The 27,518-nt window shown below is 45.5% G+C and overlaps 1 protein-coding gene across 12 annotated transcripts in view; it reads left to right on the forward strand.

Annotated features, from left to right (window-relative positions):
- Nucleotides 1–27,177, forward strand: part of LOC129669401 (phospholipid-transporting ATPase FetA) — a 106,358-nt gene extending 79,181 nt beyond the window's left edge. For 9 of the 12 annotated variants that reach the window (XM_055597610.1, XM_055597620.1, XM_055597611.1 and 6 more), the window contains 15 exons: nucleotides 7,205–7,367; nucleotides 9,322–9,510; nucleotides 10,742–10,857; nucleotides 15,260–15,424; nucleotides 16,887–17,072; nucleotides 17,511–17,622; nucleotides 18,903–19,008; nucleotides 19,304–19,451; nucleotides 19,968–20,151; nucleotides 21,264–21,487; nucleotides 22,848–22,931; nucleotides 24,242–24,487; nucleotides 24,632–24,770; nucleotides 25,979–26,109; nucleotides 26,197–27,177. In XM_055597610.1, coding sequence (XP_055453585.1) covers nucleotides 7,205–7,367; nucleotides 9,322–9,510; nucleotides 10,742–10,857; nucleotides 15,260–15,424; nucleotides 16,887–17,072; nucleotides 17,511–17,622; nucleotides 18,903–19,008; nucleotides 19,304–19,451; nucleotides 19,968–20,151; nucleotides 21,264–21,487; nucleotides 22,848–22,931; nucleotides 24,242–24,487; nucleotides 24,632–24,770; nucleotides 25,979–26,109; nucleotides 26,197–26,382 — 2,379 coding nt within the window. In that variant the 3' untranslated portion in view covers nucleotides 26,383–27,177. The remainder of the gene's footprint in view (nucleotides 1–7,204; nucleotides 7,368–9,321; nucleotides 9,511–10,741; nucleotides 10,858–15,259; nucleotides 15,425–16,886; nucleotides 17,073–17,510; nucleotides 17,623–18,902; nucleotides 19,009–19,303; nucleotides 19,452–19,967; nucleotides 20,152–21,263; nucleotides 21,488–22,847; nucleotides 22,932–24,241; nucleotides 24,488–24,631; nucleotides 24,771–25,978; nucleotides 26,110–26,196) is intronic. The other 3 variants (XM_055597614.1, XM_055597617.1, XM_055597612.1) reach the window with 2 other exon arrangements.
- Nucleotides 27,178–27,518: the final 341 nt, after the last annotated feature.

The raw sequence follows: 27,518 nt of genomic DNA on the forward strand, positions 1-27,518 counted from the left end.
TGCTTCTTGTGGGCCTTATGGACAGGTGCTGAGAAAAGCCTTTGCTACGTTAATCGGTGTGCACCATATACTAGGAGGTGCGTTCATCTGCTCAAGTGCCGCCGCAGCTGGACAGCGGCTGCAGGTGGGGTCACTACTTGATTAAGCCGGTGACAGCCGGTTGCCATTCTGCATCATCCATGTGTCTTTGCACCATGAAGGAGAGTTAGAGGGAGACGTGGCGAGAGCAACCACGCCTGCATCTGTCAAGTCCCTGATGGTGGCACTAACCTCTGCAGGTCCTCCAGGGCTGCAGTACTGCCTGTGGTTCACCGTTTCCCCTGGCAGAGGCAACGCCAATAGCTTAGCTCTTCCGACCACAACAGCCCACGCTGCACAGGTCACAGGGCCAATGTGGGCGTTCTGCCAGCTTCTGAGTAGACCTGTCCCAGTTACACATTCTAGGACTGGGGACATTATCCCAGGGTGAGTTCAGGGCACCGCTGTGCCCACTCTGAGTCAGACTTCAGCCAAAACTCCATTAGCCACCTGGAATCCATTAAGTCCCTACTTCAACTGTAGGACCACAGTGTGTCCTGGGGTCTCCTGGAAGCAGTACCCCACACACCCTGGAAAGTCTGATTGTTTTCCCCAGTGAACACTTACCCTAAGGAGAGACCATAGGCCCCTCTGGTGGTAGCTGGGGCTGGGCTAGGGTGGGGTGGTGGGGAGGCAGAGGGGAACTGGAGAAAAGCTAGCAAGAAAACCCTGACTGATTGTATCAAGTCCTTCAGGGCAACTGTGTCTCCCTTCACTCAGGGGCACTGAGTCCACAAACTGGCTCAGTTTGTTCATCAGCTGAGATTCTCTTGTCATAGTCCAGTGTAGTTTTTTGTTGTTGTTTGAAAATTTTTCTGCTTACACAGATGAAGTAAATATGCAGTAGACTTCTTCTCTATTTCATGCCTGGAAACACCATGATTGACTAGCCAGTACCAAAGGTCCATACTAGACAGGCCACCATAAAAGGCACTTTGCCTGTGCCTATGGCACAGCTCACCCTGCCTTTGGTGATCCACCTGGCTGCCACCTGGCCCCTATTGCTTTGGGGCCCAGTTAATTTTATTGTGTTTAATTCATCCACCTGAGCCTAACTGAGGTCTGACACAGAGAAAGAGCAACAGCGAACCTCTACAAATGCCATTAGGGAAGGCCATGTCTTCTCGGCTCTCCTGTTGTGGAGGAGGAGGTTTTACACGGTGGACTCACTCCAGGACTGCAGTTCGCTGCGCCTTCAACTCTGCCTCAACTCCAAGCCAAGAGAGAGCAGATATCGCCAGCCCCTTTTCAGTGGATCATCTTTTGACAGATGTTTCAGCCGACCATTTTTACGGACTTTTGACACATTTTTTTTTTTAACTGTGTGAGCTTCCATATTAAATGTAGGATCTCCACGCAGTGGGCCTGTATCCACAAATTCAGCTTGATCCAGTGTTAAGTTCCTTCCACCAATATCTCACACCCGTAAAATTCACCCCCCCCCAAAAAAAAAAAAAGCAAAAAATAAATAAATAAATAAAGTCATGCCCATCCATATTCCCCAGACTTGTGTCTGAACGCATTAACAAACTCATTAGTTCTTTAGTAGGGTGGCACACCTCCTCATGGACTACACTTCCTCCCTCTGACTGCCTGCTTAGCCTTTAGTCTGGGTATAGGTGTGAAGGCAACTCTTGATGAGCTGTGAGGGACATCAGTGTGTGTGTGTGTGTGTGTGTGTGTGTGTGTGTGTGTGTGTGTGTGAGAGAGAGAGAGAGAGAGAGAGAGAGAGAGATTTTCCTATAATTTCTATTCCTCTAGAGAATTCTGAATAATACACAAAGTTAAGCAAGACCAAAACCCAGCAAGGCAAATTCAGCTTAGCTCATAAAGAATGTGTCTACTGTCTTAGCCACTGCTTTATTGCCATGAAGAGATGCCATACTAAGGCAACACTTACAAAAGAAAACATTTACTTTGAGTTTGCTTACATCTTCAGAGGGTTAGTCCATTATCATTGTAGTAGATCACATGGCCCTGGGGCTGAGAGCCTTGCATCCTGGTCCACAGGCAGCAGGGAGAGAGATACTGGGTCTGGCATGGGCTTTGAAACAACAAAGACCACCCCAGTGGCACACTTCCTCCAACCAGGCCGTACCCACTGGAACAGGGCCACACCTCCTGATCCTACTAAACTTTCAAATACATGAGCCTGTGGGAGGCTCTTGTTCAAATAACATGTTTCGCTTCCTGGCACTTATAGCCTCACGGTGACTATATTGTAATGCAAAATTCATTTAGTCCAACTTTAAATAGTCTTTCGGTCTCAACATTGCAATCTCTTCGCTGTAATCCCCTATACAATCAAAATTTAAAAGATCACATATTCTCAACATACAGTGGCACAGAATACACATTATCATTCTAAAAGGGAGGAAAGGAAGCATAGTCGGGAAATACTGGACCACAAGACTGAAACCCAGCAGGGCAAACTCCAAATTCTGCATCTTGGGTCTGTGTCTGCTGTAAAAGTGCTCTTCAGATCTCCAATTCGTTTTAGCTTTGTTGACGGTTGTACACTTCTCTCTTGAGGGTGTTTGCACACCCAGGGTGGAGGAGGCAGCAGACAAAAATCCTAGCAGGTGTGCTCTTTCTAAAATCCTTTTGCTCACCTGACACAGCAGCCTGGTCATCTTTGCATCTCAGCAGACTTGCTCTGTATTGTCATTTTAATGTTGTCTGTAGTGTCCCAAGGAATTGGGGTGCCTGAGCCAGTGAGCCAATCCCCTATTATTTTCCATGTTCTTTCCCTAGTACATTTGGTAAGCCTCTTGATGATGTTTCTTTATGTCCATAGAGTAAAGTTCTGGCTAGACAACTAGTCATATTTTAATGTGCTCAGTATTGCCAATGGCCCTCCAAATAGGTTTTCACCCCACTACAATACATGAAATTACTTTTTCCCCCACATTGTTGTTGATACTGGGTTTTAACAATTTTTTAATCTGTGGATATTTAATTGTTTGAAAACCCTTTTATGACTCAACATTTCCCTTATGTAGCCCAGTTAACCTGAAACTTATGATTTTCCTGCCTTAGGCCCCTAAGTATTGGTATTTGGGTCTTATGCTTGGCTTATTACCCTTTAATTAATTTATTTTAACTAATACAGAAATCAGACATTTGTGGGATACAAAGTAACATTTTGGGTTTTTTTTGTTTGTTTGCTTGCTTGTTTTTATTGTTGTTGATGTTGTTTTGACACAGGGATTCTCCATGTAAGAACCCTGGCTGTTCTAGAACTCCTTTTGTAGATCAGGCTGGCCTCAAACTCACAGAGAGCTGCCTTATCTCTGCCTCCTGAGTTCAGGATTAAAGGTGTGTGCCACCATGCCCAGCATAATGACTCAGTGAATGTGTACATTGTGTAAGGTTCAAGTCAGGGTAGCTATATCTCCTGAGACATTTGTCATTTTTATGGCCCCACCCCTCACTGGCTGCAGCTCTTGGGAGATCAGGTTGGGGAGAGGGGTGCAGCTTGGAAAACTGTTCCTGGTGGCATAAGCTGGCCCTTAGGGCAGGAAACAGGAAAGCTGACCCCACCCTTCTCTTGGCCAAAGGGAGAGCTGGTCCTAGTAGTGTGGACGTGGAGAGAGAGCTGGGAGGCTGCCCAGCTCAGCTACCAGTCAGGCCAGACCCAGAGCTTTGGATTAGCTCACCTCAGCATCTCCCCCATCTGTGAGCTGCTGGAGTGCGTGAAGGGGTTGGTCCTCCAGAACCACAGGGCAGCAACAGGATACACGAGAGGAGTTCTGGTGAGCATCCAGCTTTGATGGTGTAGCAGAAGCCAGAGGCCTCAAACAGACAAGTGACTCACTGCAATGAACATTTACAAGTAAAGGCATTTGGACAAAAGTGTGTACTGTGTGGCACGCTACAGCTCCTACAACAAGATGTTTTTTGTTTTCTTTTGGAGGGGAGGTTGTAAGGGAGAGGTGGGTATGGCGGGACGAGGAGATGAGCGGGAGTGGGGTACATAATAAAAAGTTCACAAAAAATCAATAAAAAGGTTTTTTTTTTTTTTACTATTCGGAATGCTTTTCTCCAGCTTTTTGAGATGTGGGGCATAGTCTGTCCTCTCTACCTGACCGTGGCAGCTCCCTGCAGTGTCTCATCATTGACTTTGCCACATGTGAGTGCTGTTTAGGCCGAATCATGTGTCCTCCTCTTTCCACACAATGTCTCCATTTCCCACTTATTGTTTAGGTTTATTCATTTCTTATTTATAAGTTGTCTATAGATTAAAGTTGCTCTTTGTCACTAACACTGTTGCCACTGTCACTCTCATTTTAAGTTTTTCAGTTCTTTTTTTAATTACATTTTTATTTATTGGGTGGGAAGCCCCGATGGAGGTCAGAGGACAGTTTCCAGGAGCTGGTTCTTTCCTTTTACCATGTGGTCCTGGGGTCAAATTCAAGTTGCTGACCAATCTTACTGGCTCAGGTTTTAGTGCCTTTACTATAGGGGCTAAAGAGATGGCTCAGCATTTAAGGGCATTTGCTGCTTTTACAGAGGACCTGGGTTCAGTGACCAGGACCCACATGGTGGTTCACAACCATCTGCAACGCAGACCACAAGGTTTCTGACACTCCTGTGACCTGGGCAGGCACCAGGTGTGCACGTGATCCACCTAACCAGGCAAAACACTGGGACACATAAAATAAATACATCTAAATGGTTTTACCATATAGAGTTGTGAATTTATTTTCAAATATATTGACCTTTTTCCTTCATGGACATACTGTATACTCCTAATTCATACAGTTATAAAACTATCTTTAGCTGGTTTGTTTTATTGTTTTTTTTCCAGCATTGAAACTCAGTTTTATTTGTGAATTTAACTTTAAACATCTCTTATTCTTACCTTCAAGGTATCTCTTCTACTACCCCTGCCTACTAGACCCAACCCCAAACTCTTAGCCACTTGACTTTCATAAAGTTAACTCCGACTTCCAGTGATCTCTTTATTCCCATCCATCCAAAGAGTTGGGGTAGGGAATTAAAAACCATCTCTGCATTATCAAAAACAAAACCAAAAAGCCTTCAGTTTGGAATTAATTACAGAGGTGTTAATTGCCATCTTCTGAAGAAACAGGGTTCTCTGAGGAGGGTTGTGTCTAACAATAGGTCATTAGGAGTTAGTGGAACTCTGTGTCATTCAACAGTCATATTAGCCGGTTCTCCCTGTGGCCTCTGACCTACCTCCCTCCGGCTCTTGGCCCTGTTAATGGTACCAGGCAAGAATTCTGTCTTTTGGAGTAGCCTTAAGTCCAGTCAGAAAGCAGCTGGTTACTTTCAGAACATTTGTGACATTATTGTACCAGTGGGCATATTTTGCCAGGACAGTCTGTTACTATAGCCACAAGACTGATGAATACTTTTCTCCCCTGGGAGTGTGCATAGCAACTTATAAAGCTATCAAGTAGGAAGGAAGTTTCCAGTTCAGTACCACCTTGACTTCTGTTTTTACACATTACTTATCTGGAAGGAAAGTTTAAAATAATTAAAAAAAAAAACTTACTTAGATCAACTTCTTGAGCTTCAAAATTATGTATACAATGGCTACTTGTATTCCTACTTGTATCCAGCTCTTTCACTGCCACAAAGCTCCTTACCCTACTGTATATCCTATCTTGAAAAAAATTCTCACCTTTTATCCTGTACCAATTGGGAAATATAAAATCATTCTTCACTCTTTCCTTCCTTTACTTTTCTGATTCATGTTCCAGCTCCCTGTGTTTTCAAGTTCATCTTTGATTTAATATTTTTTGTTAGTTTAGTATTCTCTGAATATTGACTGAATCTCTCAATCTTCTCCTAGCTGGTCTCCCTGTTTCATCTTACTACTTTCTTTCCTTCTTTTTTTTTTTTTTTATCATCTTGCTACTTTTTTTTTTTTTTTTCATCTTGCTTCTTTCAATAATCTCTCTGTGCAGAGGCTGGACGGCTTTCTGACAGATGTGATTGGTCACTTCTGGTGGCAAATTGCTGTGATGCTATATTACAAATAACATGGTAATGCAGGGGCTAGCCCTTTCTCTCCAGCCTTATTCCCAGCCTGTTACTTCAGAGAATGTGGCAGTTTAAGAGGCCAGTTCTAGAAGAGCCTCGGACAGTGCTATGTAGTGGGTTCTCATAAACTTCTGCACCCACACACTCCTAAGGGCTCACAGCTTTATGACTGGAAGTCTGGGGCTTAAGCACCAGGAGACTGTACTTTCTTTGGCAAAACTTCTTCCTAGATGAAACATACAGAAGAGGCAGCTTAGCTCACTGCACACCCCCTTTCCCCAGCATCGCACAGGCAGAAGAGCCGGGTGAGTGCTAGAGTGCTGGGGTCTAGCACAGATAGCAGGGCAACTATAAAGAGCTGGAGAAAGGTCTGTGCAAATTCTGATATAGACCGGGCAAGCATGTCAGCATACTTCAGTCTTCGGACATGGCGAGTAAAAGGAGCCTAACCTGAATGGAGAAGAGAGTCAGTGTCTGAAGGGCCAGGGTCATACCAGGCAAATAGTGGATTTTAGGTCTGTCAATTGAGGCAAAGACAACGGGGTCAGACCATGTTAGAGGCAGGAAGAGTCGGGTACGCTTATGGGTCAGACAATATTAAGTATGTGAACAAGCATGTATTGTCATGTGGCATTTCCAGTCTTCTTCTCCAGCCCACTTTTTCTCTGTGGGATCCAGTACAATCATGCCATTGTACCCAGGACCTGCACTTTTCTCAGTCCCTAAATCAGACTGAAGAAATTAGAAATAAACGTTTTCTCACACAGCTGTTGGTAATAGTAGTTAGTCCTTCATACCCCCAGGATTGATTATCAGATAGGATTTGGGAACTGGAAAAGACAAGTTTGAAGTTGCCACTGGTCATTTAGAAAAGTAAGAGTGCAGGGGGCAAGAGGCCCACCAGGCCAGGCCTCCCTGTGGGTCTTCCCTGGCACACAGGAGTGAGCAGCCCCGGTCTGCATGCAGGAAACCTGCATCGGTGCCTTTGCCATCTCCCTTGCTTTCCCTTCCCGTTTCCTCATAGATCTTGTCACATTCCAGAAGCAACCCCATGTGGCGTTCCAGAAAATACGCTGCTGTGGCTGAGAATTTTGCTCTGGTATTTATGTTCCAGAAAGACAAGGTTGACTTCTCCTACAACCACCTGGCCGACCCTAAGTTTTCCTTCTATGATAATACTTTGGTGGAAGCCGTGAAGAGTGGCGATCACCTGGTGCACTTGTTCTTCCTCTGCCTCTCACTGTGCCACACGGTGATGTCAGAAGAGAAGGAGCAAGGTGAGCAGGGCCTGAGCCTCAGGGGCTGAGGCTGGAAAGTGGGGTGGGTGGGGCAATTTGAACAGTCTAACCTAGAAAGGATCGTAATGAGGAAGTGACTGCCAGCAGGGGACCAACCAACCGGTGGACGGTTTAGGGAAAGAGTCAGCTACTGAATAGGGGTCAAACTTGGTGCCATCTAAAGAGGTTTTGACCTTGAGGACTGTGGGTTCTGATCAGTCCCACTGTCTTTGACAGGACTTCCTGAAGGGTGAGTTGAGTTGTCCTCTTGTCAGAAAGTGTCTTTGTTATCTCCACGTATCTTAGTTTCTTTAGTAACCAAATCTGGCAAAGTCATCCACTAATTTACCCAAACTTTCCTCAAACAATGAACAAGAAATGACTTTATTTTTTACTAAGTTTGTAATGTTCTTAAATGTTATTAGTATTATTTAAGTGTGTGTGTATTTTGCCTGCTTGTGTGTCTGTGGTGTCCAGAAGAGAGCATTAGGTGGCTGTGAGCCATCATGTGGGTGCTGAAAATTGAACCTGGGTCCTCTTAAGATTTTTTTTTTTTTTTGAGACTCAGTTTCTCTCTATAAGTCCTAGCTGTCCTGGACTTTGCTAGTAAACCAGGCTGGCCTCAAACTGACAGAGAGCCTCCTACCTCTGCCTTCTGGGTGCTAGAATTAAAAAGGTTTGTACCACCACGCTTGTCTTAAGATTTATTTTTATGTGGACATTTTGCCTGTATGTATGTCTGTATACCATGGACATGCCTGGTGCCCTCAGAGGCTAGAAGAGGTATTCAGATCCCCTGGGACTAGAGTTACATATGGTTGTGAGCCACCATGTGGGTGCTAGGGATTGAACCAAGATCCTGTGGAAGAGCAGCCCATGCTCTTAACTGCTGAGCCATTTGTCCAGCCCTAAGAATTATTTAAAGCAAGTATTTTGCTACTAAATAGATCACATTCTCTCAAGTCAATATAGTTAACCAGTAACACTGTATATCTATATATCACTTTACAGTATTATAAATTGCTTCCACGTTTACCTTCTATAATCCTTACAGCATTGCCTTAGACAATAATAATAATCTTATTATTATTTTAGATAATCTTTAGATTATCTAAAGCAAAAAAAAAAAAAAAAACATGACCCCAATTTTACTGAGGAAACTAAAGCTAAAAAGAGATCGGGTTACTTGCCTAAAATCTTACAGTAAGAAGGACAGAGATAGATAAAATCCCAAATCTTATGCCTTCTGGCCCTGTGAACTCCTACCCCATCACTGGACTGCTTAAAGCAGAAAGTAGTATTTGTTGTTCCGCAGACACCTGTAAGTCTCACTTAAAATTATGTTTACCTTATTCACAAAGATAAGTCTTTGCCGATGCCTTTTCAAAAAGCACATGGCCTTCAGAAAATAACTCGGCACCTCAATGTAACAATCTTAGAGAAGAGCTCCAAAACTTCTGAGTAGTTAGTGGAAAACTAATTCCACAGAGTGAATCTATACATATGTTGAGTGAAGAGACACTCAACATATATATATTCTACATTATTTATTAAATCATCAGTCTTATCATCTGACATAATGGGATTTGAGAATCCAGTTTTCCTCCACCAAGAGTTGTGGACTCAGCATATTTGAGTGGACCCAGGAACTGCTCCCTGAGCCATCTTTACCCAGTGAGAGAGGAGTACCTGCCCGATTGTGTGTCCTGCATGTACCATCCGGCTCTGTCAGACTAACCAAAGACTGTGGGATCAGTTAGAAATGTTGGAAATGAAAATAGGCTGGCATGTTCTACACAGCCTGGCCTTTTAGGGCTAGGCATGTAAGGAAGTCTTAAGAAATATGTCCCCTTCTGGGCTCCTTTATGTAAACTACTTGAAATAAGGTTTCGCTTCTGGGTGGACTCGCGCTGCTCATCTCTGTAGGCTGTGTTGCTGCTCTCTCTCTTGTCAGGTGAGCTGGTGTACCAGGCCCAGTCACCAGATGAAGGCGCCCTGGTCACCGCTACCCGGAACTTCGGCTTTGTGTTCTGCTCCCGCTCCTCCGAGACCATCACGGTGATAGAAATGGGGAAAACCCGAGTTTATCGTCTCCTGGCGATTCTGGACTTCAGCAATGAGCGCAAGAGGATGTCAGTGATTGGTGGGTGCTCCTTTAAGTCAGTCTTTCTCTTTGTCCTTTGCACACATTGGCAGAGTGACTTCCTGTCTCTTCTACACACGGATCCTTCTTCCATACACATGGCCTCTCGCAGGCGTTCTGTCTCAGATACACACACTTGTCTTCTTTCAGTTACACACGAATAGGGGCCCATTACCAAGTGCTAATGAGCCTTTCTGTAGTATTTCTGCTAGTAACCTACCATCACCCTCAAATCCAAGTGAGGACAGAAAAGTAACTCATAAGGCTGAACATGGTACACAAGATGGGAGCAAACAATATAGTTGGCCCTTTCATCCTTGGATTCAGCCAACCATATGTCAAATATATACACGCACGCAGAGTTGTGTGTGGCCTGAGGGTATAGCTCAATGGTGAATCACATGCTTAGCATTCACAAGGCCCTGGGTTCAATACCCAGGACCAAAATCAAAGTTATATATGTGCTGAGCATGTGTAAATGTTTATATTTGTTATTATTCTCTAAAGCAATATTAAAATTATTTTCATAGCACTGGGCTGGGGGTGGGGCTCAGTGGTAGAATATTTACCTAGAGCCTGTGAGTCCCTGGGATTGATTCTTAATATAAACACACAAAAATAGCATTTTCATTGTATTCGGTAGTATGAATAATCTAAAGATGATGATGTAGACAGGCTACTTGAAGGTAGCACTCTATGCAGATGCTTTAGAACCTATAAACTGTATACATGGGGGTGGTGTTCCATCCCTCGGGACACTGAGAGACAGTTATATCGTGGAAATTGACACTGACGTGCTTAACTTAGTTTTGGGCTCAGGCTGAAGAGAAGGCCATTCTTGGTCTGGGCCTTGAAACTAAGAATTTAAATGTGACTGGGAGTAGTGGTACACACCTGTAATCTGTCAGTTGAAAGGCATAAAGCAAGAGGATCATGAGTTCCAGACCAATCTGAACTACATAGCAAGTTCCAAGGCCCAGCCTCAGATGGCAGTGGGACCCTGCGTCACAGAGCAAAACCGAACAACTCGATAATATCGTTCCTCAGGGTCTTCCACAGACGAGACTGAACCCCCAGAAGAATTTTTCAGAGGTTTCTCTGTCACTTCTGGCCTCCAAAGGGAACAGAAACGAGGGTTGTGGGGACAGAACCCTACATCCCTCCATGAACCCAAACAAGTTCTTAAACAGTAGGCCTTCGTAGTTACTTTGCGTAATTTGCTTATCTTTAGTTCGGACGCCTGAAGACCGGGTCATGCTGTTCTGCAAAGGAGCAGACACCATCATCTATGAGCTGCTTCATCCATGCTGTGCGTCCCTTGCAGAAGTGACCATGGAGCATTTAGATGTAAGTGTTAAGGCGGCAGCGGATGAACACATGGCCAGGAGCAGGTCCCTGTGTTAGCCTGTATCTGTATGGACGTCTGTTGGTATCAGTTTTCTTGGGTTGGCCGAAGACTAAAACTATTTCATTTTGTTGTATTCTCACTGACTGCATTTCTAAATTTTGTGTCAAAGAATTATGTGGGACAAGACCTTAGAGGTATAACAAGGACTGTGTCTGTAGGAGCTCATACAGGGAACAGAATAGTTCTGTGATTCTTGCCTCCAGAGGTCCTACAGAAATATAGTATTTGCTTCAGAATACAGTCTGCTGATATGGAGGCCTTACTCCACAGCACATGTTACAGTAAAGAGCAGAAAGCAAGCACAGGCTATCTGAGCAGCTATTTGATACCTCCCTCTTGTATCTTCCCTCTCACCATCTGACTCTACTTCCATGCACTAGCATTTGAGATTTATCATATAAAAAAAAAGAGAGAGAGAGAGAGTGGCAGCCGGGCGCAGTGGCGCACACCTATAATCCCAGCACTCGAGGAGGCAGAGGCAGGCGGATCTCTGTGAGTTTGAGGCCAGCCTGGTCTACAAAGTGAGTCCAGAACATTCAAAGCTGCACAGAGAAACCTGTCGAGATAGAGAGAAAGAGAGAGAGGCCTCAGCTTGCTGTCACAAAAAAGAAAAACCAGATCAATAAACTCAGATTTCTAACCCTCTACCTGTATATGTAAAAGGTCAGCAGTTTAAAAAAAGAACAAAGAACAGGATGTAGAGGGAAGAGAAAATCAGTAAAATATTTCATAAAGTAGATTGTAGAAGATTCTACTTTTCTAGGCCTTGACACACAGCTGGAAGCCAGAGAACAATGAAGAGATGCTTGACATCACTGGTTATTAGAAAATGCAAATAAAAAACCATGACAGCTCAAATCAGATGGTCAGACCATAATAAATGTTCTAGATACATGAACATACAGCCCTCATACCTGGTGCAGGCATTTGGGAAGATAGTCTGGCATTTCTTCAGAATATTAACCACAGAGTCACCAGTGACTTGGAAGTTCCATGCCTAGTTCTGTTTCCAAAGAAATGAAAACTCATCTAAAGAAAAATCATGCTGGAATATTTACAGCAGATTATTCATGACTGCAAAATGGCTTGCGTAACCAAAACGTCTACCAACAGATAAAGGAATTAATAGATAAGGAATTAATAGATAAGGAATTAATAGATGTGCTTTTTTTCTACAGAGCAATATTTGGTTATAAAAGGGAAAGAAGAACATGAAAACACATTACATGAAAAAAGCCAAAAGCTAGCATTTCATGATCCTCCTTACAAATCTTCAGAGGAAGAAAGTAATTCTGGTTAGGCTCAGCAGAGGAAGCCTGATGAACTGAGTTGGGCCCCACTGGGTAGAAGGAGAGAACCAGACTCCACAGCCGTCCACTGACTGGGGGTTTGGGGAAGAGAGAGAGGGAATGGGAGAAGGAGGGAGGGAGGGAGACAGAGGGATGGATAAAGGGAGAGAGAGTGACTAGAGAGAGAAGAGAGAGGGAGAGAGAAAGAGAGGGAGAGGGGGAAGAGGAGGGAGAGAGAAATGTTCTTAAATGCAAAACAGAAAGTATGTTAGTGGTTGCAGGGGGTGGTAGAGAGAAAAGGTTGATGGGCATGTTTTGCCATTTATTAATGGTAAGCATTGTACAAATTTGGTGAATTATAAACTGAACTGTGTATTCTAAAATGGTATGTTTTATGGTATGTGTATAGTATGGTATATATCAAGTGATAGATAGATAGATAGATAGATAGATAGATAGATAGATAGATAGATAGATAGATAGATAGATATGGATATATAGATATATAGTGTAGTATATATTGAGTTTTTTTACATTTTTTCTTTTTTTTTTTAAGATTTATTTATATGTATGCAGTATTTTGCCTGCATGTATGTGCAGGCCAGAAGAGGGCATCAGATCTCATTATAGATGGTTGTGAGCCACCATGTGGTTGCTGGGAATTGAACTCAGGACCTCTGGAAAAATAGCCAGTGCTTTTAACCTCTGAGCCATCTCTCTAGCCCTCAAGGTTTTTTTTGTTTTGTTTTGTTTTGTTTTTGTTTTTTTAATGAACTATTTGGGTGCGTACGTCAGTGAGTGAACACCCTGGCTCTAGTATGGCGGTCAGAGGACAGTCTGCAGGTGCTGGTTCTTCCCCACCGTGTGGGACTCTAACTCAGGTTGTCGTGTTTGGGAGCGAGCGCCTTTACCAGCGCATCCATCTGGCCAGCCATACTGCACATCCTGGGTCAGTCTGTGTCTCGGACAAGGCGGCACTTCCATCTGGTGCTGTGTGGGCTCGAAGCTTCTCATGGCCCACCCTCTTATCTAGAGTGCCTTCCCAGAGAGCATTCCCCAGTCTGCCTTCAAAAGGCGCTCATAACACTATTTCAGACCTGGTCTGAGATATGAAACTATTTTGAACTGTTTCCTGATGCCATATTAACAGCCACTGATAATGGAACTTGACTACACTAAACACCACGAAAAGGCAAACCTGTAAGAATCAAACTCCAACACACAGAAGCCCAGCTCCAGGCCACTAACACAGAAATCAGCAAATGGGTCACATAGAAACACGTGGCAGGCCTGTTTGGACTTGGGCACCAGGCCACCGTTTGCCGAATGCAAAGAGAAAAGAAAACCATACAAGGAGGAGTGAGAAGTGTTAGCTTGTTCTGTAAGGTGATTTGTCAGACAGACCAATGGCTCTGTTGTTGTATTGTCCTCTTAACTATATCCAGTAGAAAATGAGTTTCTGCTGCTATCGCTTCCTTCTTAAGTCTCCTGAGACAGGACAAATACTTAAGATTTGGTATTTTGATGTGTACTGCCTTACATTGTTTATACCTGTAGTTAACATCAACTAAGAAGTTATACAGGGAAAAAGAACAAATGTATGTTTTCTCTGATCTTACAAAGCCAGTGAATTCTCACTTACTTTACCTAACATAATAATGTCTTAGTACATAAAATAAGGTCTTAGTACATAGAATCTGCTTTTAACTCATTCTTAGATGCATGCATTCTGCTCTTTTGCCCAGCACCCCCTTTCTCGCCCAGACCCCTTACGGCCAAACATGTACTCCTACAGTGCAGCTGCCTATGGCTAACTATGTCTGTGACCAATGAGTAAACACATACTAACTCACACAAGAAAATGTCTGCAGATGAGGAAGCTCATTAACACGGTTCTGTGCTTCTGAGCTGAACAGTAAGATACAGACAGACAGCAGGCACACGCTCTCTGAGTTGACAGAGAAAGGGTAGGGAAATTGAATGTGTATTTGCAAAAAGTGGTAACACCTTTTTATGTATCATCATCTTATAAACCCTTCTTGGTTTACCACTTTCTCCACTTCCACTCCATAATCACCGTCACCCTCTCTGTAAGGGTGCATTATTATCCAAATCCTAGAAGAGATAGACCTAGAAGACCCTGAATCACAGAACAAATTCTAGGTAAACTATAACTAAAAGCCAGGACCCTCTTTCTGAGGGCATTTTCCAATATTCTTTGTTGTGGGTTATTAATATTTACTATTAATTTATCTTTTAGTTAAACAGAGGTTATTCCTAAATCAGCTATATACCCAAATCACCACGCAGAGACTAGGATTTATTTAACCTAGAGCACAATGCTGGGCAATAGTTATTCCACCGTCAACCTCCAAGCCCACATAGTTTCCTACCATTCAGATTTCACCCATTATACTTGCTTTTAGTCATATCTTAGATCCGGTTCATCTCTCCTCATAGTTACAAGTCCTCTCCTGCCAGTCTCTCCTCCCTCTCTCCTTCCATTCACTTCCTTCTCCTCCTGTCTGCCCGTCTGGACCAGGATGTCCCACCCTATTCTCTCCATTGCACAGCATTGTGGGTGGTTGTTTTATTGACAATACAGAGAACAAATGGTGGCATGTTTACACAAACTTGAGACAGGTGATGCTGAGAATAGGTATCACAATTCGATGTCTGGATTGAAACCAGATAGTGGGGTAGAGAAATCAGCGTTTGAATGAACAAGGGTAAATTATACACATTCCACAAGAACATTATACCAACACTTCTTGTTTCCCCATGCTTGTTTGGTTTTGAGTTTTAAAACACAGTCTCATATGGCCTAGGCTTGCCTGGCTCTTCCTATCTCAGTCTCCCAAGTGCTACAATTATATACTGCATCACTTCACCTGACTTCCTTGAAACATTTTGCATACAAAGTACAAGCCTAGCCTCATAGTACTAACCAGGAAACTTTATTTTACAGGCAGATGGGTCCTATGGAGTCAGTGTGCCAGTCCCTTATGTCAGCTTTGCCCAGCTCTGACTTGGCACACATATTATCTTCCAGGATTTTGCCCGTGAAGGCCTTCGCACACTCATGGTAGCTTACCGAGAGCTGGACAATGCATTTTTCCAGACATGGATTAAAAAGCACAATGAAGCTTGCCTGACTTCAGAAGCTCGAGAAAGAAAACTAACTATGGTTTATGAAGAAATTGAAAAAGACTTGATGGTGAGTATGAAGGAGCAAGAGACATAGTGACGACAGAGATGGTGGCGGCAGCTAGGCTTCTGAGAGTGACTGCGCAGGGCCAGCATGCGGGCTTTCTCAGGAGGAAGGTAGGCAGGCCCAATGAGAAAAGAAGAGAGACTAAATATAGAAATTCAGACTATTTGGACATATCCCGAATCATCTAAATCCATTATGAAGAATTGTTCTGGCCATAGTTTTTTAAGCCCCCTTTACCCACCAAGCTGTGCTCAAGGAAACCATGTAATCTGAGGCTAGAATGTGCATCACAGTTGGTAGAGTGCCGGCCTGGGGCACACCAGGCCCCAGCCCCAGCCCGAGCAAGGCATAAAATTGGGTATGGGAGCACACACCTGTAATTATGGCGCTTGGGGTGTGAAAGCAGGAGGGCGGGAGCTTCAGGCTCATCCTCAGCTACATAGCAAGATCACAAGAGGAAAAAATGAAAGAAGGAGAAACAGAAGGAAAGAAGATAATCCAGAAAAAAAGAAGATGTGAATAATATACAGATTTGATAATTCAGAATGTATTAATGTCAAGAGAAAAATTAAATTACTCATTCAACATATTTCTTAAGTGTCACTATGAGCAACTGTGTCCTACATATCAGTAGAGAAAACAGATAAAAAGTTTTATATATGTGTGTATATATGTACACACATATATTTGCATGCATGCATGTATATATGTGTTATATATGTATTATAGTATATGGTGAAAATACCAAGGAAAAAAGTGAAATAACCCTAGAAGAGAAAGAGCATGTGCTTGAGGTTTGAAGGGGCAGAGGTACTGCTGTGAACAAGGCAGCCAGTCTTGCACTAACAGGAAGACATCATCCGAACCTCAGGAGGATGACAAGCCAAGCAGTGCTCTAGCTGTGCAGACTAGCTCTTCACACACCATGATGGGGACAGAAAAAACCTGAACGAGGCAGGCTTAACCTGTGGAAGATCTGATGAGCTGGGGTGGCATGAAAGGGCAGAACAGAGGCCCTGAGACAGAGAAGGTGAGCATCCCAGGGCCCGTGTGACGACAGCAGGAGACAGGAGACGGCAGGAGGGCGCAGAGAGAAGTGATGGAATAGACACCCGCCCACATCACCACCCGAGCTGCTACCAAGGAGAAGGAGGCACAGAGGTGCAGGCCTTATTTCTTTCAAAGACAACCAGTAGAATTTGTAGGTAGATTGGATTACAGGCATAAGAAAAAGAGAAGTTAAGATGACCCTAAAAGGTGTGTGTGCAGGTGTGTGTGCTTGTGTGTGTATGTGTGTGTGCGCGCGCGTGCCTGAGTGTGTGTGTGACTGATCAGGCTGGCTCTACTATGAAAAGAGAAATTACTGACAGCAAAAGAAGTTGGTAGAGAACTCAGCTTTCCTTTTCTATGTCTTCCTTTCTGAAGACTTAGAAAAAAACCGCTTAGTAGTTTGTCCATTTCCCAGTGCCTCAGCCTAGTTGTGGGCTCGCCCCACAGCGGCACCTTAGGAAACCGGACACAGTCCTCGTGTCAGACCCAAGATTCCATCCAGGGAGATGGAAATCCCGAACGTTTCAGGTGGTCTTGGCGGGAGCCAACTGTGAACATCACGGGGCCAGGAAACACGCTACGTTACAAGGAAGAAATGAAGGTACCAAGACACAGACGGTTGGGTGTGAGCACAGAGCTTCATGTACGACTGGGGCAAGACTTCTCTCGCCAGGCTAGAGCTGTTTCTAAACTTGATTTCTGTCTGTGGTTGAAAAGGCCGTGTGTGTTGTCCAGCGTACTGGCCATGGCTTTACTATCCCAGCTCTTGGGAGGTAGAAACAGGCTGATCTCTGTGAGTTCAACGTTATCCTGGTCTACAGAGTGAATTCAAGTTCAGCCAGAGCTACATTTTCGAGACTCTTGGAAAAACACAAGCAAACATCAGCTCTGTGTGTTAGCATGCTGCATCTCCCGTTCCCCCCGCCCCCCGGGACCCTCCTCAGGACAGGTCGCTCAGCGCCGAGCACCTGGGCAGTGTGGGTAGGGCGGTGTTGCGGTGCTTGCGCTGACCTCACTCACTGACGTCTCCTGTCTGAAGTTACTAGGAGCCACAGCCATAGAAGATAAGCTTCAAAGTGGAGTGCCTGAGACAATTGTCACCCTGAGCAAAGCCAAGGTCAAAGTGTGGGTTCTTACCGGTGATAAGCAAGGTAAAGGGACTCTCAGCCCGGACCACCCTCTTCCTGCCCACTGTACCCATCTCTCTCCTTCTGTGTCTGACAAAGCCCAGAGCAGATGCCTGTCTTCCTTTCCCCTTTTGATTTGTTGGTCATGTACTTTGCATTGGCGGTCATTTCCTGCCGCCTTTCAGTCCCCTTTCTGTTGTCCAGAGACCTGTCTTCTTACCGGATCCTGACTGCTGCCGCCCTTGTCCAGCCTTCATCTGTCCCTGCTTTCTTCTCCTTCCATCTTGCTCTTACTGATTTCAGCATAGTCTGCATCCAGCTGTCAGCTTGGTCACCCACAGGGGCAACAGCTTCGTGATGTAAAAAATCCCTTTGGCCTTCAAGAACCTACATAATCTGTTGTTACTCATATGTCCTTTGTTGTGACCATTATCTTCATATGTCTTCCCAAACCCAATTCCTACTCCTGGGTTTGGGTCATTTTTCCCACTCAAAATACCTTTGCTTCTCTTACACAGTCCTATGAATCCTTCAAGGACTTCTAGTAAGAAATTTCTGGGAGAAAAAAAATGCATCTTTCTTCTGAATTCCTATCATACTTTTAGTCAGGACTTGAATGTTAATTTTATTTCTTTTCTTTAGTATTCCAGATTCCAGAGTTTTTTTTTGTTTGTTTGTTTGTTTGTTTTTGTTTTTTTAAGATTTCTTTATTTTATGTATGAGTGCTCTATCTGCATGTACTGCATGTACACCTGCCTGCCAGAAGAGGGCATCAGGTCCCAGTATAGATTGATTCTGAGCCACCATGTGGTTTCTGGGACTTGAACTCAGGACCTCTGGACAAACAGACACTGCTCTGAACCGCTGAGCCATCTCTCCAGCCCTCTAGGTTTCTTAATATAAAGAAATGATGCAACTTGAGCATGTCTCTATCCTCATAAAATTTAGTATAGAAATAGCAGTACTGTTCAATGAAACATATCCACAGGCCACCCAGGGGCTGCCACCAAGATTGTGACTACAGACAACGTTCCCTGAAACCCACACATGCACACAGCACACACGGCCCTCTGTTCCACACATGTGCTGTTCATAAATAGCCCGTAAGGCAAGCGAACACTCACTGTGACTGTCTGACTACGGCCTCCCTAGGTTCATGAAAACAAAATGCATTTTAACTGTATCCAAGGCAGTCATGGACAGATGGGCTCTGAGCCTGCTATTCCTGCCCAAGTGACTTGCACTGTAAAGACTCAGTCTCTGTAAGCACCAGTCAGGATGAGCCCGTGTTCTGTCTGCCGTAGAGACTGCTGTGGACACTGCGTACGCCTGTAGGATATTCAGGGATGAGATGGATGGGGTCTTCGTGGTGGAAGGCACAGACAGGGAAACTGTTCTGCAAGAACTCAGGTGTGTTACACAGGGGAAAGCAAAGTCAGTCTGCACCCTTTCCCCAAAGGTCTCCCCTCCACAGAAGGAACAGAGAAGAAATAATGAAAGGGAAACAAACACCACACCCAAAAGGACTCAGAATGTGGGTGGAGAAATGTGAATGTGGCTAGCTCAGAACCCATGGCAGCAGAGGCCTAAGCAGAGGTTCTGAGGCCTAAGGTCTTCCTTGTCCACTTTTACTGTGGACATGGGTTTTTTTTTTCTTCCTAAGTTGTAGAGCTCATACAAGACTCTGTGCTTTTTTGGCTTCCAGGACAGCAAGGAAGAAGATGAAACCTGAGTCTCTACTGGAATCAGATCCCATAAACATTTACCTCACCAGGAAACCCCAAATGCCTTTCAGAGTACTTGACGAGGTGCCCAATGGCAACTATGGCTTGGTCATCAGTGGCTACAGTCTGGTGGGCAACACAGAGCTACAACTGTTTCCTTATCCCAAGGCACTCTGTCCCTAGGTCCAACCCAACTCAGGGAAATTTCATCCCTTCCCTATTTTATGAGTCAGCCTACTCCCCTTCCCTGGGGTACCCGAAAGACATTCCCCAGGCTGCTCTAGGCAGGAGAACAAGAAAGAGGAGCCAAAGGAAATTCCTTCCTTATTCTTTATTTGAGTTTTTCTCTGCTCACATGGCTTGCTGCACAGGGGAAAGGGGCAAACAAGTGGAACACAACCCTTCCAAAGCCGCCTAGCTAATGGGCTGCTGACCATTTTGATGCAGAGAGCCCATGAATGGCTTCCCACTGCAGGCTGAGCCAGACAAAAGTCAGCTAGACCTAACCGAGAGGCGACCCCTGCGGGTAGAGCACCCTGTGAGGAGCCAGGCCCACCCTAGAAAAGACAGGAGAGGACAAGCAAAGGGAAGGTCGGCCCCGAGGCCCTGGGTAGCACGCTGAGTGTGTGTGTCCCGGTGCCGCAGGCCTACGCTCTGGAAGGGGGCGCGGAGCTGGAGCTGCTGCGCACCGCGTGCATGTGCAAGGGCGTGGTCTGCTGCCGGGTGACGCCCCTTCAGAAGGCGCAGGTGGTGAACCTGGTGAAGCGGTACAAGAAGGCGGTGACGCTGGCCATCGGCGACGGCGCCAACGACATCGGCATGATCAAAGGCATGTGAGGGGAGGTAGCAGTAGTCCCCGTCTGTGGTTGACCCCCGCTGTCCTCCATGGGACCCGAGCCACACGTTTGTGTGCTGCTGGCTCCTGCTCCCTCCTATCTTGCCATGTGTGCATGTACCGTCTGCGACCTGTGTCCGCAGGCATGCGCAGACTCAAGTGCATTCACTCACACCCTGAAGACCAGTGCAGACACAGATATGCAGGACCACAAATGCATGCTTACCATCTCGTGCAGCAGCCTGGCAGCCGCCACACCCCCTTAGGATGGCGTCAGGGCATCAAGAGACAGAAGGAATCTCTGCATAGGAGCCAGTCTTTTTTTTTTCTTTTTCTTTCTTTTTTTATTAAGTCCGTGGACTTAAGGTGGTGCTCCTTAGAACCTGCTGTAGCTCCCCTGACTGGAGGGGATTTGGTGATTTACTGAAATTCAAAAGCTAAAATGTTCTGGTTTAAATTTCAAGTGCAACATGGACTTGACAGAAACTTGTTGATCTGTGAGGTATGAACAAAGTCTCACTATACAGGAAACTGCCAGATAGCCTGGCCTCTACTTCAATTCTAGGAAGGTTTTCTGCTCCAGTTTTCGGGGCTTTAGAAATTTCAGTTGTCCTAGCTGGGTACACGCCTTTAATCCCAGCACTCAGGAGACAGAGGCAGGTGGATCTCTGAGCTCTGGGCCAGCCTGGTCTACAGAGCAGGTTCCAGGATAGCCAAGGCTACATAGAGAAACCCTGTCTCTGGAAAAAAGAGACCGAAAACTCAGTTAATCCTGTGAAGCAGTGACGTAGCTGTGAGAAAGCCAGTGGCGGCGGCCAGAATAGTGATGCCACAAAGTAACCACAATGTGTAGGAAGTCGGTCTGAACGACAACATCCAAAACAAAGTGCAGAAGCAGCTCTGCTTCCCCGTGTGTGGGGAGAGAGCGATGCATCAAAAAGGAGGCCACCAAGAAAGTGGCATTCGACTAGGGAGAACAGTATTTTCTAAATGTGGAATAAGAGGGTCGTACAATCTCAACTCCTCATTCCCTTCGTACTTTCCAGGGTAAAAACCCAGCAAACAGTCTTCTTCATGTCTCAGAAATTTCTGGGGTTTCATTGCAGCTGCGCATGTTGGGGTTGGCATCAGCGGCCATGAGGGACTGCAGGCCATGCTCAGCAGTGACTTTTCCTTCTGCCAGTTCCGCTATCTGCAGCGCCTGCTCTTGGTGCACGGCCGCTGGTCTTATAATCGCATGTGCAAGTTTCTCAGCTACTTCTTTTACAAGAACTTTACCTTCACCCTGGTGCACTTCTGGTACGCCTTCTACAACGGCTTCTCCGCACAGGTGAGACGCCAGGCCACTCTCCATTCTAGTCAGCCAGCACGCACAGCCGTCCTTCCGACGAAGGCAGGACACGAAGTGCTGTGCCCACCTCTCCACCCGGTAACCCCAGACCTACATTAACCCTGCATTTCCAGATCATACAGGTTCTGTTACTGACTGCCGCCTTAGGAACTCTGCTGGGGGCTCACACTGACACACTAGTCTTCAACATACAGAACTAAGAAAAATTGAAGGAGCCAGAGGTCTGTTAACACCCAGAGTCATCTTTGTTGTTGCTGTCCACCTTAATAATTCTCTGCTTTTATTGCTTTTAGGTTATTTTGTTGTATATATATGAGGGTTCTTGTATGTGTGTGTGTGTGCCACATTCATGCCCAGTGCCCTCAAAGTCCAGAAGAGGGTATCAGATCCTCAGGAACTGGACCTAACTTTTCATTACTGAGTTTAATTTTGTGATTATAATATGGGAGATAATCATAAAGCTATAACAGCTACATTCTAGATGCTTCCAAAGTACTTTAAAATGGTTCTGCTTTGAGTCTGTAGATGAATGACAACAGTCCGTATACATCACCCATGTAGCCTGGACTAAATACCGTGTTTGCCTCCAGGGACCTGTCAGATCACGACAGATAGGCTGTCAGGGTATCCATCTACACTAGAACATGGCTGCCCAGGTCTGCCCAACACACAGAATTGTTCCTTTGATAATTTCATTTCACATTTGAATACAAAATCACAACCTAGAGGAAATGTAGGGTTTGGTGTTATAGGAATAGCCCTTCTTCCTGTGGTAAGTCTTTCAGGAGTCTCTCATTGAGTCCCAGGAGAAACAGCCCGAGGGTTTATTATCAGCCAGCAGGCAGTGTAGAACAATGTAACCCAGCCCCACCCAGGCCAGTCTGGTCTTTGGGAGTGGTGTGATCCTGTGGAGAGGAAGGGGCCTTTAGTTCCAGGATGGATCACCCAGCTGAAGAAGAACCATCGCAACTCTTCTCTTTGCCCTGTTGGTAAATGTTCAGGGCCACAGAACCAGATAAAGAGAAGAAACTCAGTGTTCTGGAGGTGCAGACTATGGCTAGTTTGCCCTCTGTATTCCCAGAGGGACACTGCCCGTTGTAGAGGGTTGTTTCAGGTCAATCTTAGAAGCCCAGCATGGCCTTGCCCTAGTCTGGGAGTGTTGGTTCTAGAGTAGGATCAAAAAAAGACTGGGATTTTGCATCAGATTTCTGGAAACTAATTGATCGCCCTTTAGGTGGTGAGTGGGAGAGGACCGGGAGAGGCAGCACTGGACCTGAGAGGTAGAGATGAGGCTCTATTAAGAACACAATCTAAAAGAATCTCCTTGATGCTCTTCCAGACAGTTTATGACACCTGGTTCATCGCCTGCTACAACATGGTCTACACTTCCCTCCCTGTCTTGGGCCTGAGTCTGTTTGAGAAGGTGAGACTCAGGAGCAGGGCTCCTACACAGGAGACTGGGCTCAAAGACTGAGACAGAAAGCGACCGTGAGCTCTCCAAAATCATGTGTGAAGGAAAGAATTTCTAGAGCAGGGAAGGCATTGATTGCCTAGATAGTATCATAAGGGAGAGTAAGCAAGGGGACCAGAGCCATTGAGTGAAGACTTGGTAAGGCAATAAAGGAGAGGCCTGTTGACAAGTAATAGGGATGAGACAGTGGCTGTAGGAAGGCCTTGGTGGGCATCCTGGAGGCTAGACATGGGGCTGTGAGCATAATCCCTTATGACACAGGGAACCAACCCAGGCCTCAATGTCTGTTCTTGTTAGAAGTTCCTTCTGTAGTAAGAGTCCTGTGTTGGAGTAGTTTTGTTTTTTTTTTTTTTTTAACTCTTTTATTTACAATTCTTATATCTCTTTCTCCCTACTCCACCCCAAACCCTTCCAATACCCCAACACCAGGTAGGAGAGAGAAAGGGTTAGTGGGAAAGGGGCCACAGTTCTCTTAGCTGCTTCCTGATGGTTAGGGTTGTTGGGGTCCTTGGAGCCAGTGCAATCCTTCTTTCAGGAGATCTCCATCCTCTTTTCTGACAACAGCAACCAGGAGCAGCAAAGGGGAAACAGGAGCAGCCTTGTTCTTTCTACCTTCCCCTCTCTGGCATTTATTCTCTCTCCAGAGTGCTCAGATTGAAACAATCTGCAGCCGGCAAAGAGCCCCTCTCAGAGTCAAATAGTGTGCTGCTGTGGGCCATCTTAATCAGTCCTGTGTTGCACAACAATATAGGCCAAAACAAAAAACATGTTTATATTCACAACAGCCCTGATCTCTCTGTCCCTCACTCTTCTACCAACCTCCATTTCTGGGCACCACAGTAGAAAAATTCTCCAAGGAGGAATACAATAGATGAAGAATGTCTTGTAAAGGATTTGCTAATCCTTATTGATTTCCCTGCCTCTGCCCACAGCTTTTGACACAAGCAGCATTTAACCAAAGGAGCACTTGTGCTTTAGGGCTTACTCCCCAGCTCCATTCTCCAGCCTCCAGCCTCAGCCCTCCCGCCCAGCTGCCCTGAGCCACTCCCACATCCTAATGGGCTGCACATGCTTCCCATCTTCTGGTCTCTGGAGAAGACTGTGTCAGTGCTCCGGTCTCTAGGTCTGCTTCTCAAGCTCTCCATGAGGAAATGCCCAGGCAGCCTGGTAGCAGACTCAGTGAGACAAAGTGCCTCTCCTCTGGTGGAGATAGGACCTGTGGAAAGGCCCTGACCTTCCTCCTCACCCTGTATTGTTTCCAGGATGTGAACGAAACATGGAGTCTGTGTTACCCAGAGCTGTATGAACCAGGACAGCACAACCTATATTTCAACAAGAAGGAATTTATAAAGTGTTTAGTGCATGGTATCTACAGTTCCTTCGTGCTGTTCTTTGTGCCCATGGGGACCATCGTAAACTCGGAGCGCAGTGATGGAAAGGACATTTCCGACTTCCAGACCTTTTCTCTGCTAGTGCAGACCGCCTTGATCTGGGTGATGACAATGCAGGTGTGGCCCCTGTAGCGGGAGTAAGGGGGCTGAGTGAGGACCCTGTCTGAAGAGAGGGAGGGTGGGCCGGGAACACCTTCCCTCACGGGCTTTGAGAGTGCAGGTGCTGACCGGTCAGTAAGCTCATGAACTCATGCTTCTTAGATTGCCCTGAACACAACCTCCTGGACGGTGATAAACCACACCTTCACCTGGGGCAGCCTGGGGCTCTACTTCAGCATCTTACTCGTCCTGTGCAGTGATGGCCTCTGCCTACTGTTCCCCAGCATCTTCCATTTCTTAGGTAAGACCTGACCAGCCAGTATTGGGGATGGAGGACTAAAAAAAATGCTAATTTAATGCTTACTGAGAAACTATATGTTATAATGCTTAGATAGAGGTATGATTAAGAAATAGTCTGTGCTCCAAAGGAGTACAAAACCTTTCTAGGAAAATGTTTAACTTCAGAATTTCCAAAATTTTTTTCAAATATTTTAGATTATTTGGTCTTCACAAGTCTCTCTTGAAGTGACAGGGCAAGAATTATTAGCACCATTTTGGAGACTTTTGCTTGTTTTACGGGTTATTTTTATTTTATGTGCATTGCTTTATATTTTGTCTGTATGTATGTATGTCTGTGTAAGGATGCTGGGTCTCCTGGAGTTACATACAGGTGTGAGCTGTCGTGTGGGTGCTGGGAATTGAACCCACACCCTCTGGAAGAGCTATCGGTGCTTTTAATCACTGTGCCATCTCTCCAGCCTTGATTTTTCAATCAAATGACTTGAAATTCCAGTGCAGACTCCTTTCTGCTGATATGTCCTGCCTTACTGTCTCCTGTGTTCCTCCCCCTTTCTCATTGCCGTTCAAATGGACAAAGCATAGAGTAGCCATTTTTATGAGCCTAGTCCCTACCTCTTGTCCGGCCATTAACTCACTTTTCTTCTCCAAAGCTTTCTATTTATTTTTAATTTAATCACATTTATTTATTGTGTGTGCAAAAGAAAGAGAGACAGAGAAATAACCACTTGAAGGGGTTGGCTCTCACCGTCTACTGTGGTGGACCCAAGGGGTAGGCCTCAGGGCCTCAGGCTTGGCAGCACCTTACCCCCTCAGCAGTCTGCTGGCACCAGAGCGTTCTGTTTTTCCGTGAATGCCCTAGGGTGCACTCTGACCTCCCCTCCTCCCCTGCTCTGTCCTGCCCTGCCTTTAGAGGGAGACAAAGGTGTGTGAGTTGTCCCAGCCATCAAAGCAGCTTCTTTCCAGAAAGGGAAAACTCTTTCATCTACTGATGAGTTTGAAAATCACAAAATACATAGTGACTTTCTTGCATTTGTGTTACTTCCCAGGAGACTAGGATGTCTGGAAATCAGTGCCCCCCTCCTTGGGACTGGAGAACATAGCTGTGCTCTGGCTGATTCCAGCCACCCCTAACCCCTAGCCCCTAACCCCTAATCCCACCTCCCTCCCCATGTTGTCTCAGCCTCTCCTTTCCTGGTTTGCTGTCCCCAGGTGTGGCCAGGAACAGTCTTTGGCAGCCCCATACGTGGCTGTGCCTCATCCTCAGCACAGTGCTCTGTATGGTCCCTGTGATTGGATACAACTTTCTTAAGCCACTCCTCTGGCCGGTTAATGTGGACAAGGTGAGTGAAGAGGGAACCTGCAGGGATGAGTCCCCTTTGCCTTGGCCTCCGTGTCTGAAAACCTTGTCCCCCACGCTCTGGATATAGGTTCTGAACAGGATTCATTTTTGCTTGAGACATCCGCTGCCACCCCCAGTCCAGACCAAAGTAAAACACCCAAGCATTCGACGTTCTGCCTATGCGTTCTCCCACAAGGAGGGTTTTGGGGACCTCATCACGTCCGGCAAGACACTGAAGTCCAGTGCCTTCAGAAACAGCAGGAAGTCCCTTTAAAATGTAGAGGCCCTTAGGGAGACCCTCAGCCAGTCAACCATTGCTCTTCCTCCCTTTTATTTATGCAACGAAGTAAAAAGGGATTGGGGCCATTGGGAAACGAGCATAAACCTCTTCTCAGGGCTTCAGCTTCTTCATTCCCCAGAAAGCTGTACCCAGGAAAGTCAAGGAAAGAGGTAACAGCCCCCAGACATCACCCAGAGTGGCAGTATTTCCAGAAAAAACAAGTCCAAGCCTCCCATTATTCCTTCCAGATTTTAACCCAGACAGGCACATATGGAGGAGGTGAAGAGGGCCGTAAGGACGAAGACAGGGCACACCCATACCCAGAGCAACTATAAACCTTCCCAGAAGCCATGTGCACATATTCCCACCCAGACACCATTCTCAGATTTTTCTGGAAGATCAGGGTGCCGGGTCAGCATCTTGCTGGCCCTAAGTAGCAAAGGAGGAGGTGACTGGGAAGAGCTGGTCTTCAGAGGCTCGAGGACAGTTTCTGGAACAAATGGAAAAAAGAAAGAAGAAAGGAAAGAAAATGGAGGCATGTCGTGCCTAGACAGAACAGCTCAGAGTTTTGCCTTCATCCCTCCTCTAGCTCCTTTAAGAACTGATGCTTATTCAGGCATTAGAACTAAGAGGGGAACAAAAGCAGGTGACTGAAAAAATAGCTTCTTAAGGGGATGTAAGCCATTGCTGGTGAGTGTTTGTCTTCTATAAAATGATTCTGAGAAGAAATTGTATGTACCTGGAAAACTGTTTGAAGTTTGTGGAGAAATAAATGGAGAAATAAATTGCTTATTTTGAAGTGGAGATATTTGTATGGTCTGTTGGAGCCCTAATGATAATAACATAATCTGAGTGATGTCATCATGAAGCATTATCAATACAATGATACCAATCCCCAGCCCCTGCCCCCTCCTCTTTTAGTGCCACTCCTCTTTTAGATTTCTGCCCTCGGAAATCTAAGTCTTAGTCTAACGACACATTGTAGCTCCCTAGTTCTATCCTGTTCACATACCTTCAACATGTGTCCTGAGAGTTCAATCCTAGGTGTTAAGTTTTCCATGTAGCATGACTTCCCATACCAACAGAAATTCTCAAGTCCATAGTCCCCATCTCTCCTTACATCTTAGTCC

This window comes from Psammomys obesus, unplaced genomic scaffold (genome assembly GCF_907164565.1).
Source record: "Psammomys obesus unplaced genomic scaffold, mPsaObe1.curated_primary_1811, whole genome shotgun sequence".
NCBI lineage: Eukaryota > Metazoa > Chordata > Mammalia > Rodentia > Muridae > Psammomys > Psammomys obesus.